Below are 11928 nucleotides of genomic sequence, written 5' to 3' on the forward strand. Positions count from 1 at the left end.
TCACCTTTTCTTTCCTATTTTGATTAGACCAATTTGCAGAACGTGGACAGGCTCGAAACCCAGTGAACCACCATAGCGTGTAAGTTGCAAATCATAATCCTTTCAGCTGAGATAATTAAGAGTATCCCACTGTAAGCTCGAGTAAATTTTTCTTGATAAATTTAATCATGTATATAGAACGTTAAGACAGAAAATTGCTAAAATAACGAATAACTCTTAACGGACAACTTTTACAAGGAAGAAGGATAGTTCGTTAGTTTTACATTGTTCTTCGAATGTGAAAATAGGCCTTTTTCATATTAATAACGAGGGATGATGTCCCACCAGCCAGCTAAACTCTTAAAGAAGTTTAAATTAGTAATTCTTGCTGATATCGATCAGTAACAATCATCAATATTTCCTCTGAAATGCCTCGACTGGTCAATGTCTCACAATGCATTGACTATTCTTGTGCAACGGGACTATTTACAGCTTGACAAGGAGGAATAATTGCATAAACCAATAAGGAATTTTGGTTAGTGGTGAACAATACAATACCCAGTGCAAAAGCTGGATTTAATCTATATTAACCATTATATATCAAAAATGCAATTTCTTTTTATGGTATGATTAATTTCCACATAGTTCACTACTTTCACCATTTTATGAACTGATGCTGGTACTCAACAATGCATTGATTTCTCCAATTATGTTGACCGGTCGTCCGTCGAACATAGATGATAATGTTGTCTCGCACAGCTTCTTCAGTTCCCTTGTTTGTGCAATTGCTGCTTCCTGGAGAGAAGAAGTTCCACAATTATTTCAGCAGAAAACAAAATCATTTTTATAGCAACAATTTGCAAATTACCTTTCACTATCCATACCACCTTCTGAGGTTACAAATCCAAAAAGAAAAGAAATACATCAAGGGATCATATCAGCATTTCGAGACTCAGGTTCTTCATAAAGAAAGAGAGAGTTTTATGGACTAAAGCCTGAAGCCAAACACCTAAAGCATGAGAGGTGAGGTGCGCACAGTTTGCATTTACAGCTGCAGCATAACTGCATCAGGATACAATTATGTACTAGATGCAATTGTATCTATAACTAAAATTGCATTCACTGCCCCTAACTCTAAATGCTTTTAATGATCTTATGTGTTCTTACCAACGACCCGTGCCAACAGTGAAGCTTTCAAACAAAATGACTTGAAAGTATTGATGAAATTGCATTGTCTTCCAAAGTTAATGATATGATATGCATGCGTCTTATCTTTTCATCTTAGATAATACTGGAAGCAAAAGATCTGTTACCATCCTATGCATCTGGAACATGCCAGAGGTTAGCTGATGACAGGCAAAGCTTACATAGCATGTCTCAGATGGACAATATTCAGGGAGTGTCATTTCCTGCACCCTCCCAAATGAGAATCAATTTCTCACTTTGTGGTGTGAGGATGATGCCGATGATGGTAATGATGATTGTAATTTGTTCAAATACTTATACTGATAGTTGACAGACATGCCCTCTTCATCAAAGGGAAATTGCTAGTCGAACAAATCGCTGACTATATTTGGAAAATACAAATATTCACCAAAATGGGAATATTCTCACTCACTTGTTTGGGCCAAGATGATGATAACGCATTGTGCAGCTCCATGCGTCTCACTGATAAATCATCCAAGCTCTCTCGTAGTTTTACTTCGTGATGCTTCTTTTCCTCCACTGTCAACACCAATCTGTCTAGAAATCTGGTTTCCCAAAAGAAGTGATTGGTCAGGTATCAGACTAAAAACTGCATTTGATGCAGGGTGAAGAAGTTGAAGAGTCGTCATTGATAACTAAAGCGTAAAAGTCTTCATGGAAAGACTAACATGTCGAGGTATTCAAGAATGGCAAATGCAACTGTGGGAAATGATGACAACATGTGAAGGAAGAGATAAACATGTTGAAGGCGAAGAGCTTAATAAGACCAACTATTTACCTTTTGGAGTTCAGAATCATAATCAAGTCACGTGTTTTTCGGTTTGTAAGCATGGAAATGGCCAAAGATACCTCCACTAGCATTGCCTCTACTGCATCAGAAGCATACTGTTGCAGCACAAAAGGAGCCACCGCCTGAACTTGATGTTGTAACGAGGAAGTGTCTTCACTCCTCATCTCCACTAACCGCTGATTCAAAAATGATTTGATCTGATGAAAAGGCACATGATACATTAGAGATTGAACTCTGGTGGAAGCAAAATAACATATAACCAATGACTCAATAGTTTGAAGGTCAACACCATACAAAAGACGTTACAATTCTCTACAAAATAAGCAGCCATTGGTGAACCTATATAAATTAAAGCACCAAGGTATGAACAATGAGAACAGAGACTGAAGATAGAAACAAAACAATACATATCAATTATCAAGAAAGTCTACTTGATCAACAAAAGGGAAACTTTTAGCAACGAACATTAGCATAGATTTTGCGTAGATTTGGAGAAAGTTTGACAATCAATAACAAGACACGACTATAAATAAATACCTTTAACAACATTAACAACACATACAGTTACAAGATACAAGAGCTTAAAATAAATAACTTATGTTCACCAAATAAATGACTATAAATAAATAAATAAAAGATGTTCAGGTACATATGCGTGTATGTTACATCGGTTGATGATATTAACATGTGGTTCGAGAGAATATTGACTGGATTTTGGCACTATTTTTAAAAACGAACCAGATTTGGCTGGTTCAACCAATTATCGGAAACCAGTCGCCTGTCTGGTCCAGTTCAAAGGTTTCATAACCCCACCTGTGCCCTGTAGTTCAATCTTGTCCATTTCCATTCTAGCCTTTCTCCCTGTCGTCCAGCTAGCCATAGCAGCCTTCACTGCCTCCTACTCCAAGTACGAGATGCAACAGTGAGACCCTAATTCGAATGCCACTGCCTTCCTCGCCATTGACATGCAGATCTACTTTGCCTCCGTGGCCACTCCCAAGTCCCATCCTCTCCGCCCTCTGCTCCACCATCACCCTCTACCTTGCCGTTGGCATCCCCATCATGTTCACCCGTCACCTCTCTCGCCGACTACACCATGCTCAGCAGCTGATGGGCCTGCAACCTCATCCTTGAAGGCACCCCAGAGTCCACAGCCAGGGAAGCCTTCCATGGTTAGCTGGATGCCACCATTCATGCGATGGAGGTAGAGGAAATTTTGCATGGGATGAACATGGTGGAGGTGGTCATCACCGAGGTGATGACCAAGCTCTACTATGAGACCACAGCCAAGGAGGCCTTCGTCGGGGGGTTTCGGGTCTCCTTCTCCACCAATGCCACTACAACATTGAAAGAGACCTCCATGAGCACCGTGATGATTGGCCTAGCCGATTGGACCAGTCAGATCGATTGACCCGGTAATCGGATAGCTTGCCAGTTTACTATCCAATTTGGTTTTAAAACCCTTGGATTTTGGAGGAATTTTTTAAAGGATGCGGAAAACTAAATCCTAGAGTCACTTAATAACAAAGATAAAAAAGGTTGAAGGCTATGATAAAAACTGATGGACAATATAGTCAAGAGTTAAGAGTTGAAATGAAAAGCAGATACGTTATGGTTTCTCTCAACTTGGTAGCATGGAATCATGAGAAATTCTGCATTCTATATCATGTCAAATACATCTGTAAGTGGTAGGAATTCTGTATACTCTATCACAAGCGTGATCCATACTCCCATCATAGGGTCTAAGGGTCCTTGTTGATAGAAACTGGCCAGTTTGTGACAAAGCCAGTCTCTTTCTTGGTTATATAGGATACCTGGCAACTATATCAGCATCTTATGTTAGTCTATGTATAAGATTTAATTACAACTCAAACTTGTGAGGGGTTTGCATCCTTGAATACAGTTTTCTGTTTGGTGATAACTTACCCAATAACATTTCAAATAAAAAGGTTTGTCCTAGAACTGTCAAAGGGCATTAGCTCAGATGCCTACTTTATAGAGGATACTCTGGATCACTAGTCATTGTACTTAGAAATAGATACACTGCTTAATAACGGTGATGCTGATCTTTTACATGCTTTCAATTAAATTAGCATATGCAGTATTCACAATTTACAGAGAAACATACATGAAGGACTGAAGAAAAGGGATTAAAACTTTATCGCATACTTTCCTTCGGAATGCTGAGAAACTTATACGCATCCATACAAATATATATTTACACAAAAACAAGCACGTCTATACATGCATATATATCTACGCATGAAGTGAGTTTATATATGCATCATCATGTATGTACATATATGCTGGTGTGGGTATTTGCACAAATGGGTATATGCATGGATGTGTATGCATGAATGCATGCATATGCATGGATGTGTATGCATGAGTGCACGCATATACATGTGCATGCATACATACATCTATGTATTTATCCAAATATATATGAACTTCACAAAATACCTCAAACAGATCATCAAGTATCTTATTCCTGTATTCAGTCTCCAAAAATTGGCTTCTCTCTACAACTAAACTTTGCTGATGTGGTGATTCAGCTGGACTTAATAGTTGACTTTCCTTGCCTGCATCTGCTGTAACATCAAGCACATCCACTTGAGGTTTTTCAATGCCCATATCCCAACATATTTCTGACTCAGAAGTTCCAGAGGCCACACCCTCCATTCTATTTAACAGCATGTGATCAGATGCCACGCTGTCAGCATTTTCAGACCCCTTTAAATCTATATTAGAATCAATTATTTCATAAGAACCAAAATCATTGCCAGATTCTTCAGGTTGTTCCACAGCACCAATATCCCAATCGATTTGTGTATCATCTACCAAAATGTTCCAGTCAATACCATCCGTGGCAAGATTGGTATCAGGTAGCTGCTTTCCTGTCACAGGATAAGTTGAGTCTGGCTTCGACACATCATTCAGAGAATTTTGGACCACTGGAGAAACAGACACATTAAGAGAGGGAGGATTTTCAAGAAGGTGCCTCAGATTTTGTAGCACATCACTTGGGATTTTCTGCAGTCACAACAACATAAAATTAATCACGCATAACACCGCCAAGCACAAAGTGCATGTCAACTACTAATCTGCAATATAAAAGGTGTACTGGAATGTGAGCTCCCGCCCATAGCAATGAAGCATTTAAGTAATCAATATTCAGCCGTTGTTATAAACATACCTCTTTCTCGGTGTGAGCATCTCTGACAAAGTTTCTATAATACTCCATGGCCCTTAAAATGAGATCACTATTAAGGACTTGCAATAATTTGCTGAATGTGGATGGAAGAGACTTTGCTGTCTCCAAAAGCTCTAATCTCACATTTTTCCCCTATAAAAGTCAAGTAAAAGTTGTTTAACCTATCTTTAACAACCCAAAGAACATAACCAATTACAGAGTGCAGAACATGGCCATATTGGATGACAAGAGACAGCCATGTCCAAAAGCTGCCATTAAGGAATGCATACCTGCAATCCAAGCTCTTGACAAGCTTCAGAATATTTAGCTGCAGAGAGAGCAGCATTTCTCTTGATATCAGCCTCCTTACGATCAAGTTCTGCTAGTTGTTGCTGAATCTTCTGCACCTGCTTTTTCTGGTAGGGACTTCACCCAGCATGATGATCAGTGAAATTAGTTATAGTGCATTGATTATACTCCAAACTTACCAAACTCTGGCATGAAAATAAAACATACATTTCATAGTTAACATTCTGAACCATTATCTGAGCAGCCTCTCCAAGAAAGATATGGTCCTTCTCAAAGGAGCGCACTATGTTTTCCCATTCACCCTGCCATAAGATCAATCACGAAAAAGGTTTACCAAAAGAACTGGAAAAACTCAATCAAAAAGTGGAATTCGGGTTTCAGTGATCTTACAGCAGAACCTGATAAGCGTCCAAAAATATTACGACTTTCTGTAGTTGAATTCAAGAGAATATTGTATATTTTCTTTGCTTCCATGTACCCAATAACTGAAAATATAATGTAGGTATTTAAAAAAAAGAAGTTTTAGAAATTTATAATAAATAGAACAAAATACGCAAGACTTAGATGACCACATATGTTAACATCTTTTCTGGGAAAATCAGTTAACGTATATCTCAAGCATAAAAAAATAAGAGAAGAATAGAGGAAACCCAGCTGTAAAATAGCAGAGGCAATGGTATTTGAAAAGAATGTAATGAATAAATCAAAAGAAAAACACAAGTCGGAAGTTCCTCAATGTACCAGTGCTAACAAGAAAATCAAGAGGTATGATTGCCATGCATCCCACAAGACTGTGTCGCTCATATTTGTTAAGAAATTTATCATAATATCAAATTCTGTCCTCATAAACTATGGTTTTCAGGGACTCTGGTTATCCCTCTATCTACATATCCAGACACATGCCACATGGTGGTGCCAAACTTTCTAATCCTCTATGATGATGTGACGAATACAGCAGAAAAAAAAATCTCCTAGGGAAGGTTAAAAAGTTTCATTTTTGGGATGATACACTTGTAATCAATGCTCAATTTCCTCACAAGTCTACATTCTCTACCAAGACTGCCAAACATAAGATTCCCACAATGACCCTTCAAAAGAAGGCTTGCACCAAAGTATTCCATATTGTTTCTTTTCAGCAAAGTATCGCCACCCAATATAAGAAACGAGCAGGAGGAAAAGCACCCAAAGCACCTAAAAGAGGACAACATCCAACATCTAGTTCAAGGAAGTAAAAGAGCGCAGATACCCATCCCCACAGGTAGCCATTGCACAAGTTTTATATGCAAGGAAATAACACACCAAACCTTCTTGCGAAACTCGGTAGAACAGTATCTTCATCAGAGATTAGGCCTTGTCCAGAACCTATCATAGAAAATTAGCTTGCACCTTCGGCATCTTTATAGCAACATGCCCTAAGTCCATCAAATACATAATAGAGAAATTCATCAACTCAACGTCAACAAAATAGCTCCTTCTTAACACCATCTACCTAACAATATCAGTTCATCAACTAGCTTCAAGGCAACAAACAACAAATTAGGACAGTAGACAAACAATTCTCAGCCTTTGATCCCGACACTCTGCATTAGATCCTATTACACTAAAAATAGCTCATAAACCTATTCACAGTAGGCTTGTTCATTCAGCTACAAACATAATAAACTATGAAAAAGGTTTGAATTATGTTACTTACTATGCAAAGTAACACGAGGAACAGGAACAAGGGTAAATGTTCAGAAACTTAATCATAGTCAGTCGAGCCAAATTGCATTCAGTTTCAGCAATTCAAAATGGTTTCAACTCCAACTGAACCAGATTTGGTAAAACATTGTTCAACAAATTTAAAAAAAATAGGGGGAATTTAAAAAAAAATTACAACATATTAGATTACATGATACTGTCTGAATTTTTGCATATGTTTTGTCTATTGGGCTGTCTGAAACCTACTGAAAACTCTCAAATAACAAATAACAACCACCGCCACCAAAAACTTGCAAAATTCAAATAAAATTCTACGAACAAATTTAGCTTAAATGTATGGATAATGATCGTATATATATGCATGTATGTATGACAAAATTCAACAAAACACATCAGTTTCAGCTGAGAGGAAGCAAAATTGGCCGAAGTCTACCATAATTCTGAAGCTCTGGTCAACTTCAAACAATTGTTTTCATTTCAGCCAAGACATATTGTACTGATCTAGCTACATATGTGGACTGATGTCACTAGGATCTTATAAAATATGGTACTAATACATCGAGCAAGATTTCTTAATCTCATTTTACTATGTTATCATTGCTTCTTCCAAATACCATAATTGATTTGAATACGCAAAGATCTTCTTCCCAGCACTACAAGTGTCAATCCCGAACTTACCTGTTACTCCATCCCCACCCCATATTTGAGTGACAGGAGTGTTCAAGTTTTCAAGCTACGGCATCCCATGCTATCTTCAAAAATCCTTACGCAATCGATTGAATCATCATTAAAAAGTTAAAAGGAAAAACTAAATATAACAGCTCTAGCTCAGAAAGGAATTACCTTCGGGATCTAGGGTTTGGAGGAAGGGATCGAGATCCCTGGGCAGCGACGTGAAGGCGGACGAGATCCGAGATCTGATCGAGCTCAGCCGCTTCCTCCAATCCTGCGGTATCTTCTTCCGATCCACCAGCCATTCTTCCCCCCACCCAAAAGAAACACACTAAGGAATCAATCACTACTCCAAGGAAAAATCGACAGAAAAGCGTTCAAGATTTCTATTAAAAAAATTATAAAAAGGGGAAATAGAGATGCAGTCGAAACCTCCGAGACGAGCGAAGGCGATGTCGATGGGGAGGTTTCGAATATCCGCAGGGTCATGCATGCCTTCTTCGATAACAAGCGATGGGCAAACAGAGCTCCACTCTCTTCTCACGGCGCACAACATATTATAAACAAATACAAAAAAGAAAAGAAAAAGGAAAGACCCTCTCAAGTGCCGATACCGCAAGCCGAACCGAGGCCCAATTCCGACCGGTCGGAAGGCCGAAATTGGACCTGACCGCCCGGATCTCAGCACACGGTTGCTCGTCTGGTCCCAAGATTCTAGTTCGTCACAATCCGGTCCAAGCATCATTTTTGAAGTTCAAATAATTTCAGGCTGGGTCAGCCCAACAGGCTATCACAAATGTCGACCTAGAGCCCAGTCAGAGCAATAGAGAGAGAGAGAACAAGAGAGGAGTGGAAGGGGAAACATTAAGTGGGTCTTTGAAACCGGTTCAGGTTGTATGTTTTACAGCAATGAATGATTAATCTTTTTTTTTTTGAAACATCAACCGTTGGATTGCACCTTACACAGATTTTAAAGCCCTCCAATCTTTTCTTCCATCCATCTGCATGGTTCTTGAAATAGATGTTGCACAATCTAACAGTTGATGTCGCAAAAGAAGATGAATCATTCTTTCGCACAAAAGATACAATCCGAGCAGGCAGAAATCCTTGCTGCCTTCACCAAGTACTGTGTTACATCCGCAGAAGGCTACCGCCCGCTGTGTAGTTCATTGCTATGACACTCTTTGAACCATTTCAAAAGAAAAAATAAAATGCCAAGAGCTCCATTCTTTTGTTGTTACCATTCCATTAATACATTCTCATTAGGATCATCATTGAATTTCTCCAAACAAACCACTAAATCTAAAACTCTTTTGCTTGAAAGCAAACATTATAGCCGTGGGATCTGACTCCTTGAGCTTGATTATATGATCACTTGAATTGTGATTAGTTTTATATCTGTATATAGGAATTAAACAATGGATTGCAGCATGCTGTTGCCAAGAGAAATGAAACAGGCCGTTATCTAGTTAGCAAATATTGACTTGCAGAAAATTGACTTACCCACATGGAATCTACATATAGAGCTTCAGTCCACCCTATTGGTTGATTGTTGGGTGTAGCTTTAAATTTGATAGTGATATAATGCATTTGTGCAATTTAACCAAATGCCCATACCTTGTGGGCCTTTGTCTACGTAAATTCATAGAGAGTACTCTTTGGGAAAATTTGGGCTCACTAGAACAGCTCATGATAGGGGCTTTGAATGGGCTGCCCAGTACTGTTGCTAGAACTGTTATAGTAATTGGCCCAAGATTTGGTATTTTAACGAAGTGGAACGGGTTCCAGTGGCTGTTGTACCATAATTCATAAGTCCTCGGCAAGACCAGCCGTCGCAGAAGTTTCCAGACTCCCAGGCTCCTTTTATTTTCTTTTTTTTCCCTTTCTAATAAGTATTAAAATATGGGCAAAGCTCATCTACAAGGTTTTAAATCTCGATTTAGGTAAACACCTTAGGTTGGACAGTTCGATCAATAAAAACTTCATTTTCTTGCTCAATAAATACGTGAGACTTCTTCATAGCTTCACCCAAATTAATTGGCAAGATGATTTATTATCTACTTTTAAAATCGAAGAATCAAATATAATCCTGAAAGAATTTTGAAATGGTAGCCTGTTCCGAGGAGTTTAAACCTGTGCCTGACCCTTGTGGAAAAAGAAATAAGACGCTCTCCTGATCTAAAAGAGTATCACTTTCCTCTAGCTGTTGATGCCAATAAGCTTATCCAGAGATATGCAAACACAGATTACACACGCAACCTCAAGCAAGTTGGGGGTTTATCTTTCAGTGCAAAAGAATGGTTCATCTTCCTTCGCTCGAATCCACCATTGGATCATCTATTTGTCACTTTGAGATCTGTGCAAGTGGAGAATGACATGGATCGGAGTGCTTTGAGATTTTGTAGGATGAGTGATCCAATAGCGAGTTCGCATGAAGGAAAGTGTATCCTTCTTTGAGGGAAAAATATAACCCTCATTCATCATAAATGGCAGCCAGTATGCATCTTGAGCTAGGTTGGATAGCGCAACCAAATAAAAAATATATATATTTTTGTAGTACAGCAATACTCACCTATATCCTTGTAGACAGCTTTGATCAGCTTAATCTTTATGGCTGACTCTGAATGAATAGTTTTCTAATACCCATTTTGGCGGCCTTTTATATCCTATACTACGTGCACGATATGACGACGCACCAAGCTAATCATCTCATCTCATTCCTATGGGCCTTATTTATCATGCGCTCATTTTGGATTGCCGCAATCTCGGATTGTTCTTACAATGCACCACATCAATGGTGCAAGTGGTGTAGGATATAATTTCTCCATCTTGGCAGGTGAACACCCATTTTAACCTAGCCCATTCCAAGCCAAGGACCATAAAATGTCAATGTATAGCAGATCCAATCATATGGCTTTTACGCCAGATGACCGGAAGATGAAATCTTAGGCAAAAGCATGTGGGCGTAAAGAAGCCCTACGCGACAATCCCATGCGTCAAAGGTAGGGGGGGCCCCAAAAGAACCCAGGGGGGCAACCCCTGACGGCTTGCATGTGGTCAAAGGAACTGGGCACATGGGGGGATGCTAATGAACGGAGAACTACCGCATGTTCCATGTTCACTCATCCTAATGTGCCTCCAAGCACTAGAATCTTACCTCATGTCTCCTTTCCCTTCCCAAAATGACAACAAATGTTTTTTTTTGTTTGGATGGAAATGGAAGGAGGGAGTTACCTCCCTCTCCCCCCAAGACTTCATTAAAAGAGAATGTAAAATTAAGGGACAGTTACATTGGAGTTACAGGGCATTCCGAGTTAGGACTGAAACAGCATAAGATAGACTTCTTCTTGGTATGGAGCACCCAATAATTGAACACCATTATAGGTGCATTTAACATGCATTTCTCTATTTCATTCCATCAAATTCTCATACCACTCGGGGAATTAGAATAATAACATACGGCCAATTATTTTAGCTATTACATGGTTAGTAAACAAAAGATAGAGGAATTGGAAGAAAAAGCTAAAGTTGGGAGTCTCTCTTTGGCACAAGAATCTACGATTTAGGGAGAGATTTGGTGGTCTCTTTTCGTTATAAAAAATCAAAAAAAAATTGACTTTCTCTATGATAGACACTCAATTGAGTATCACAAGGTCCCAGGTCCACCATACAGTTCCACTCCTAAATTTTCCAACAAAAAGCTAGCACAAGTTAATTCCATGCTTCTCTATTTTTTTTTCTGTTAGGACAGGCGATTCACGCTATTCTATCACGAATACATTCCAAAAAAAATCGAAAAGTAAAATATTCTAGAGTGCCCCGAGTATTAGTGCCAAGTTGGTCCGCGGCACATCGTCAACATGCTCTGCTACATAGAAGGTCACCCAATCACGCTCTTTTCGTTCTCCTCTTCCTCCGTACGGTCCATAGACACGGTAATGTTGCGGACGCCTGCCTTCAGGGTTTGAACAGGTTTTGATCTCTAGGAAACGAGTGGTGCTTTACAAGTTTTTCGCATAGGGTCGTTAATAGGCTTGACGTTGGAAGGGTCACAAGAGAAAGGAAAGGGGGGGCTTTC

At 39.1% G+C, this 11928-nt stretch overlaps 1 protein-coding gene across 2 annotated transcripts; it reads right to left on the reverse strand.

Annotated features, from left to right (window-relative positions):
* Positions 1 to 464: 464 nt before the first annotated feature.
* Positions 465 to 8438, reverse strand: LOC103711398 (CDK5RAP3-like protein). 2 transcript variants are annotated; one of them, XM_008797527.4, is made up of 10 exons: positions 8283 to 8438; positions 8022 to 8156; positions 5868 to 5962; positions 5685 to 5779; positions 5459 to 5594; positions 5172 to 5321; positions 4439 to 5008; positions 1964 to 2172; positions 1598 to 1730; positions 465 to 774 (listed from the first exon to the last, which is right to left on the reverse strand). In XM_008797527.4, exons 1-10 carry the CDS (start codon positions 8404 to 8406, stop codon positions 643 to 645), a joined length of 1779 nt encoding a protein of 592 aa, XP_008795749.3. In that variant the 5' UTR covers positions 8407 to 8438; the 3' UTR covers positions 465 to 642. The 2 variants fall into 2 exon arrangements, with proteins under 2 accessions (XP_008795749.3, XP_038976688.1); XM_039120760.1 differs by having other exon boundaries at positions 8022 to 8181; positions 8283 to 8400.
* Between the last annotated feature and the right edge of the window lie 3490 nt (positions 8439 to 11928).

Source organism: Phoenix dactylifera, unplaced genomic scaffold, assembly GCF_009389715.1.
Source record: "Phoenix dactylifera cultivar Barhee BC4 unplaced genomic scaffold, palm_55x_up_171113_PBpolish2nd_filt_p 000877F, whole genome shotgun sequence".
In the NCBI taxonomy this organism is placed as follows: domain Eukaryota; kingdom Viridiplantae; phylum Streptophyta; class Magnoliopsida; order Arecales; family Arecaceae; genus Phoenix; species Phoenix dactylifera.

What these genes read in the sequence shown, in the direction of transcription:
- LOC103711398 (XM_008797527.4), bottom strand. Translation starts at nt 8,406, where the DNA reads ATGTTGTGCGCCGTGAGAAGAGAGTGGAGCTCTGTTTGCCCATCGCTT. An exon ending in CGCCTTCGCTCGTCTCGGAG is followed by an intron (nt 8,157 to 8,282) that starts GTTTCGACTGCA and finishes GGTGGGGGGAAG; the next exon opens with AATGGCTGGTGGATCGGAAG. An exon ending in GTCAAGAGCTTGGATTGCAG is followed by an intron (nt 5,322 to 5,458) that starts GTATGCATTCCT and finishes TGACTTTTATAG; the next exon opens with GGGAAAAATGTGAGATTAGA.